At 41.9% G+C, this 8,515-nt stretch overlaps 1 protein-coding gene across 1 annotated transcript; it reads right to left on the reverse strand.

Annotated features, from left to right (window-relative positions):
- Window positions 1-2,220: 2,220 nt before the first annotated feature.
- On the reverse strand, window positions 2,221-3,138 carry LOC138974766 (uncharacterized). Its single transcript, XM_070347491.1, has one exon. It carries the CDS (start codon window positions 3,136-3,138, stop codon window positions 2,221-2,223), a length of 918 nt encoding a protein of 305 aa, XP_070203592.1.
- Window positions 3,139-8,515: the final 5,377 nt, after the last annotated feature.

Here is an 8,515-nt window from a genome sequence, read left to right on the forward strand (position 1 = left end):
TACTGCTAGTATATTTGTGGAAATGAAATGAGTAACGGTGTTAGGTAAATAATGTGTATGTAATCACACACACACACACACACATACACACACACACACACACACACACACATAAACACACACACACACACACACACACACACACACACACACACACACACACACACACACACACGTGACTCGATCAGGCCGCAAAAACTCCAGCACTGTTACATTTTGATTTTCGTTAACTTGTGTATCATTGTAGTCTGGATTCATTTGAGAACACTTGGAATGTTTACATGGAGATTACACAATGTTCTATTTATAACTCACGTCGGGAATCCCGGGAGACTTTCTTTGTTTAGTAGTGCACTTACGGGGGTCGAGGCTTGCCGAGACCCCTCAGTGCCTCACTACACAAAGATAGTCGCGAGGGATTCCAAACGTGAGTTACAATAGAACATTGTGTTATTTCTTTAGTACACTTAAATGCGGTAAGCCGTGTGTTATTGTATTTTTGGACTCATCACTTCGGCTATTTACATCCTATACAGGGCCTCAACGCCTGATCCGGAAGTCTCCTTTACAGAGGGTGTGTTTTGTGCATCCGACCTTGAAAGTAGTCCGATCATTTGATGTCATATTTATTAGCTTCTGTTGTAATCAGTGCACGCAAAACAATTTGGTTCACTGCAAAACTCTGGAGAAACCACACATGACGCATTTCGAACAAATAACGCAATTTGTTTTCGAACATTTGACTTGACTGAGTTCCAAAATCGCTCTCCTGGCAAAGGTGTTTGTGTGGCACCAAGTTTCAGTCGGGTTCGTTGTCGTGCAACTCTAGAGATATGGTATGGTGGAACTGGCGCAGATTAAAAAGAAATGTTCTTGCAACACGTACTAATAAGGTTACAGAAAGTAAGTGCATGTTGTAGAAGTTGTCTTTATCGTTCACTCTTCATGGTTCACGATCACTATTGCATGTCGGTTCAGCTGTCACAAGCAGAAACACTCTGCAGACGACAGAAATGTAGCTTTCAAGGTTTCATTTCCTTGGTGCCTTTCTGTTGTAAGTGGACAAAATGTAAGAAATATACTTTTATTCAGATCCATGATGAGAAATATAGGTGCATGGTATGACATTCTTCCAGTTTGATTGAACTGGGGATTTGGTTTGGAACTGGCACAAGATCTCCTTTTCCTTGGAGCGCCATTGTTATTTCCAAGCATATTTAAAGATTCATGCGCAGCTAAAATTAAACGTACAGTGAATGTTGACGAGTTTTGACCACAAGTGCGCATGCTCAGATATGTACACTATACGTTATTTGCGTGTTTGACCAAAATATGACATTTTACACAGATCGAGACAGTCATTGTTCGCCGAGACCGCGATAGCGGTCGAGGTGAACAATGACTGTCTCGATCTGTGTAAAATGTCATATTTTGGTCAAACACGCAAATAACACTTATGTATCGATCGAATTCCTTTCAGGTACTGACTTTGTTGATGTTTTGACGATTGAACGAGCACACACACATGCAATCAAACACACACACACACACACACACCAAAAACACCTGTTTACACCAAACACAAACACTTCAATGCGCCACCAAAATAGTGCAACTTCAAAAGTTTATTTAACTCCTTCAATTAACATTAGGATATTTGATTATTGCAACATTTTGTTCAAAACATAATCAAAGGAACGGAAAATTCATCTCTTTGCACGTCAGTGTCAGTAACTGTTGTACACACTTGTCGTCACCTCCTGTCTCGTGATCAAGACTGGAGGAGTTAATTGAGTAAGATTGTGGGGTTAACAGCAGAGACAATCAACACGTTTGGTCTTATTTTGTTATTGTGTTGTACTGTTCAAGTTGTTTATGGTACAGTTGTGGACAGTAGACAGAACTTGCATTGTCGTGGATGGTGGCATGTCAGGTTCATTTTCTGGACTCAGGAAAAAATTCATATCTTCAAAGGACATGTCAAAACTACTTGCCCCGCGCATATCGACTCGGCCGGTGGCTGTGTGTGCGACAGAGCTGTGTGGGTGGTTTGAATTTGGCCGCGGCAAAACTTGGAGTTGTGTGTTGCCTGCAATGTGCTGATGGAGGCTCATGGTGTCTCCCATGTTCATCTTTTGTTGAGCTGAAGTATGTTGGTAGATGGCCAGGGATAAAAGTGATTTGTGACCAGTTACCGACTGGGTGGCAGCAGGAGCGTGGCTAGCTCGGTGGAGGACAGTAGCACTTGTTGCACGAATCGTTCGTGTAAATTTGCGAAAGACCGCACTGCTTACTCAGCTTGGGCAAGAACTGTTGAAGACCGTGCTTTCCAACCGGTTTACATGTGTACCACGTTGTGTCTTCATCGTGAAAGGAATCACGCGGATAACACCAAAGCCTTTCGCTTTCTGGATGCAGTTTCTCGATGTACTTGAGAAAAGTAGACACTGGACAGTCGTGTGTTCCTGTTGCTGGCATGAATCCACTGTATCCTTCGCTGTCATCCCGGTTGTTCTTGGTGAGTTCGTCTTTTTTGTACAGGTATTGCCTGCCGGTGTTTGCGTCCAATTTGACTTCGAATGTGTCCTTCGTCATTGTGTGCATATTTTCGGCACCCCGCCTGCAAAAGTAATATCTTGTGTCAAACTGTACCTTATTGTACAGCCCGGTTGGTGTTGCCTGACTGAGGTAGATACTGTTGTACAGCTTGTTGCGGTCAATGTCGGACAAAGGAGGGTGGTGGATGATGGCAGCTTTTCCCTGTGCTTTGATCTCCCTCACGGCGACTTTGAACATCTCATTAGAAGAGGCAAAGCTAGGGTCTGTGAGGATGTCGAAGTCCTTGTTCTGTGGGGAACTTTTCAGGTGACGGTTGATGCCATACCGAACTGCGTCCAGACTTGTTTTTTTTTTGTATATCTCGCCTGTTTTTGTTCTCGCTTCAATGTAGAACGACGACAGAGCGGCATCCAATTCCTTTTTTTCATACTGTTCAAAACTGACCGGCTTTCCTTTTTCAGCAAGATAATCCCAAAACACTTTGGCAGCTGATGTTGTTGCCTTTTGCGTTGTGGTCGGAGTTAAAAGTCGTCTTTTGGTTTCAATTTCTTCCCGAGATAGATCTGCAAATCGCTTCATTTTTACAGTTTGGCAGACGTGTGTTTTGATCTGTGGGTTAATCCGCGTGTCCCAAATATGAAGTAAGTAGTTCCTTTGAAGTTTCGGTTAACCTGAAATGCCAAATTATAAAGTTTTGTAGGCCTCTGACGTCACATGGTTCAAAGAAGGGAAATCCAATGTCCAATCGATACATAATGTTTTAGCTCTTCAAAGCGCATGCTCAGATATTTACACAATGGTGTCCATGGTTTTTCCACAGCTTTATACCACCTTTTACTTTAAATGGAACATAACAGAAAAAGGCGCGTTTGACCATATAAGGAACATACATTGCAATCAACAAGTGTACTAAACTGTGTTATTATATCTGATTCATTGCTCACAGACCAAGTGACTGTGTCTGTTCTATTATGTCCGCCGCAGCTGATGCTGTTAGGTTTGTCTTCAGTAATGTCAAGCCAACCACCTTTGCATTCGTTAATTTAAACGTGTCCTGTCACAAGAGTTAAAGTAAGAAGTTTGAAATTGAATAAGGATGCTTGAAACCGTTACACCTGCCTATAACAAAATTATTGATACGGATCACGAGAAAACGTGCAGGTGTTGCCCATTGGTTTATCTGTCTGTCTCTCTCTGTCTGTCCGTCTATATCTGTCTCTGTCCACCCACACACACACACACACACACATACACACACACACACACACATCCACACACTCACACCCCCAACATACACACACACACACACACACACTCACACACACACACATACACACACACACACTGGGTCAAACAGGCACACATTAATATGAACACGGAAAGTAGTCTGTTCAACCTTCTAAGACGACTTGTATACATGTACACAGTCGAACTAGGTTTAACTTTTGCCTCTGTTTGATTTGGTCAATGCAGTACGCAAGTGCGAGTATCTACGCTCACACTACTACCACACCGTTTTCACGTTTGCACACAGTTTATTTTATGGTTGATCATTTAGTGAATGGTTCGTATGTGAATGTGTTCGTTGAACACAGTGTAAAGTAGTGCAGACATGTGTTAGTTTTGGACGCGCTTTAAATATACTTCCTCACTAACATTTCAACAAACTCGCGGCCCGCAGTGTTCAGAAACGTACCGCATAAGCCGGACTGTATGAGCGAACTGTGTGAGTGTACGCAAGTGATGTAACAGGAGAGGCGTCAATGCAGTCAAAATGAAAGACCTTTGCCTGTTGCTTACGACTGTTGTTAGCTTGTCCTTAATAAACTGTGAAGGTAAGCATTTTTTTATTTTTCAAAATAACAGTATGTCCATGTTGTATGAAACGAAACGAACAACTACAGACACAACGACATGGAGTAGATAACAGCAACCAAAGAAGCCACAAAACAGACACACACGCAAGTAAACAGACAATTGAATAAGCGGAAAACCACAGTGAACGAGGAGCATATTATAAGATGTTTGATGGGTTGTTGACAGACCGACGTTTTTGTCGGTCCGAGGGGGAGCATATCGTCTTTTGTTTCATATTTATTGACCAAGGCCGAAGGCGGTCTGTCAAGAAACTACCAAACATCGTTTATGTCATCATTTTAGTTGTGAGAAAATAAGTGCACAATCAACCCAGGGAGCCATGCTTTGAAACACGGGTTCCGTGCTGGTAACCACACGAGTCCCGGTTTGAAGGACTGGGTGGCCGAGTGGTAACGCACTTGCGCTCGGAAGCGAGAGGTTGCGAGTTCGACCCTGGGTCAGGGCGTTAGCAATTTTCTCCCCCCTTTCCTAACCTAGGTGGTGGGTTCAAGTGCTAGTCTTTCGGATGAGACGAAAAACCGAGGTTCCTTCGTGTACACTACATTGAGGTGTGCACGTTAAAGATCCCACGATTGACAAAAGGGTCTTTCCTGGCAAAACTGTATAGGCCACGGCTGTTCATTTCCCCCTAAACTCTCCCCTTTAGTTCCACACACTGCCTGCTTCACCCCTCCCTGCCCTGACCCAGTTTCTGGCATTCCAGACTGGCCTGCACTATCTGGCCCCCGTGGGAAAACGAGAGCCCTCTTTATCTTTACTGGAGGCTGGCAGCGAGATGCCACTAATTAACAGTTTATCTCTGGCTCTGGTTTGCACACCAGTCTTCTCTCTGAGTTGAAACTGTATAAGTTTGAATGAGAAACGTGTGTTATATCTGCAACACTTGATTTTGTCTGGATCCGTCTCATAAGTGTGTCTTAAAAGACTGCTGACTGTAGCGTGTTTATACACCTTGTGGTTCACTAATGCACTATTTCATTATTGTATACGTGTGATTTTCGATGGTTTGGACAGGCAGTTACTCGTGTCAGGTAAGGAGGATACCCTTTTCACCCAAACCTAGTGTAGTGCATGTATGTGTTTGTCATATATACCCAATGTGGAAGACAGAAAAAAGTGACTGTGTTTTTACAGTCTATTGTAAAACACATGAAAACCTCTCGCACGCACAAACATTTGAAACATTTTCAACTTCACGCATGGCACGCATGTCTGAATGTATGTACGTCGTGTTTGGTGTCTTTGGAAAGGTTATGTAAGGTCCTTTCTTTTTTGGTTGTAGTGATAAATATACGTTGCTTCAAAATGAGACAATTGTAGACGAAGCCGAGCATGTCTCTTTTATTCTCTACACACACACACAGACACACACACGCACGCACATACACCACGACCCTCGTTTCGATTCCCCCTCGATGTTAAAATATTTAGTCAAAACTTGACTAAATATAAAAATAAAAAAATAAAAAAAAAAAAGACGAAAGAGGCAAAAAAGATGGGTTGAAGCAACCTTGCATGTAACTGAGGTCAAAAAAAAAAAAAAAAAAAAAAAAAAGAGGGGGGAATCGAGACGAGGGTTGTGGTGTATGTGCGTGTGTGTGTGTGTGTGTGTGTGTGTGTGTGTGTGTGTGTGTCTGTCTGTCTGTGTGTGTGTGTAGAGCGATTCAGACTAAACTACTGGACCGATCTTTATGAAATTTGACATGAGAGTTCCTGGGTATGAAATCCCCATACGTTTTTTTCATTTTTTTTTATAAATGTCTTTGATGACGTCATATCCGGCTTTTCGTGAAAGTTGAGGCGGCACTGTCACGCCCTCATTTTTCAACCAAATTGGTTGAAATTTTGGTCAAGTAATGTTCGACAAAGCTCGGACTTCGGTATTGCATTTCAGCTTGGTGGCTTAAAATTACCTAATGACTTTGGTCATTAAAAAACTGAAAATTGTAAAAAAAAAAAATGTTTTATAAAACGATCCAAATTTACATTCATCTTATTTTCCATCATTTGCTGATTCTAAAAACATATAAATATGTTATATTTGGATTAAAAACAAGCTCTGAAAATTAAATATATAAAAATTAATATGAAAATTAAACTTTCGAAATCAATTTAAAAACGCTTTCATCTTATTTCTTGTCGGTTCCTGATTCCAAAAACATATAGATATGATATGTTTGGATTAAGAACACGCTCAGAAAGTTAAAACAAAGAGAGGTACAGAAAAGCGTGCTATCCTTCTCAGCGCAAGTTCTACTTCGCTTTTCTTGTCAAATTCACTGCCTTTGCCGTGAGCGGTGGACTGACGATGCTACGAGTATACGGTCTTGCTGCGTTGCATTGCGTTCAGTTTCATTCTGTGAGTTCGACAGCTACTTGACTAAATGTTGTATTTTCGCCTTACGCGACTTGTTTTTTGTTCCTCTCTTTCTCTCTCTCTTTTTTTTTCTCTCTCTTCTTTTGATGTATTTTGTTGTTGATATTTGATTCTCTTTTTGCTTTAACCCGACGCTTGTTCCTTCCCCCAGTATGCTTCCACGCCGCCCCGTCCCAGCACTCACTGCAACATCCGCGCCCGAACTTCGTTCCGCCGCCAGACCTGTCATTCTGATTGCTCGGCTTTGTTAGATGTTTGCATATCTTGTTGCTATTTTCTTTGTTTTTAATATTGTTTCTTATTTGTGCTTCGTTTATCGATACAACGTCTTGTGCACGGGTCAAAATGTGTGTGTCAGGGGTCGTTTTACTTGAACTTGACGTTCGTGTGTCTCCGAACGTCTGTGTATCGAAACACAGATACACGCACTCCATGACTCTGTAAGATGTTTTTGATGAATGTATGACCAGTGTGCACAAATCGTAGATAAAGGAGGCCGACTGTCTTAAAGCAAATTTGTAAAAAAACGGGGTGGGCGTTTGCTAGGTATGGACCCCTCTGCATCACTTTTGGCCAAAAGTGGGGGGTGGGCGTTTGCTAGATACTGGGCGTTTGCTAAGGAGTTTACGGTAATTGAATGATTGATTGATTCATACATTGATCAATAGACGGACCAACGGGCGACAATCTGCAAATCAACCTGACGCAGACCCTGGATGTGACAAGCGGACGTCATCACTATGAGCTGAGCTGTGCTGATCCTGGTATCTCCCCCACACCACAGTTAAGATGGTTTAACTTCAACTGTAGTAATGGTGGACAAGGCAGTACGTGCACGTTTGAACCAAATGCTACTCAACACAACATTGAACCTGAGTGCACTTCAAGACGTGTCACCGACAATGGGACGAAGCCGGTCTTAAAAGCCATTCTCATTAACTTCGCATGTGAGCATAGTTTACTTCAAAGTGAATTTGTTCCTCAGAGTTTGTGAACATACCAGTATCACTGCTTGTATACGGCTGAGTGATTATGCTTATTACGTTCCATTTATTTATTGTATGTGGTGTTTTTTTCTCTGTTCTTCTTTTTACACGCATGCATCCATCCTGTCGCGATATAACCCTTCGTGGTTGAAAACGATGCTAAACACCAAATAAAGAAAGAAAGAAATGTATCCATCCACGTTTTTCCCTTTCCCATTCGTTCTGTCAGTACAGTATATTGCTATTCTGATTTAGCAATGGGGCAATTCGGGATTGTGATTGGATAGTTACACACAGCCCTATTTCGATCATTGGTCCATATTTCCCCGGAAGTTGCTCAATATCTTTTTTTTTTACAAAAACAAACCACACGTGGTAGTTCCGGTTCAACTCGAGCAGATGTTAATTCCTTCGCTCTCATACCATCGGAGACATGCGATTATACTTACCATTGCTTGCAAACTCTAAACATGATGAATTAGCCTAATCTGCTTAATTTCCGAAGAAACAAAACATAGCTATAGAATGTGTGCCCTTGTACACCACAAAATCAGTCTCCGAACTGAGACAGTTGTACGCACGTTACCGTTTACCACGTGTGTGAGACGAGCTCGTGCGTGTTTAACTCACTTGAAAAAAAAGACTTTATGTCAGTCAAAATGGAAAAACAAACCACACAACAAAATTAACTTGTTTGCTCTTCCGCTTTGTTAAT

Source organism: Littorina saxatilis, linkage group LG8 (genome assembly GCF_037325665.1).
Source record: "Littorina saxatilis isolate snail1 linkage group LG8, US_GU_Lsax_2.0, whole genome shotgun sequence".
NCBI lineage: Eukaryota > Metazoa > Mollusca > Gastropoda > Littorinimorpha > Littorinidae > Littorina > Littorina saxatilis.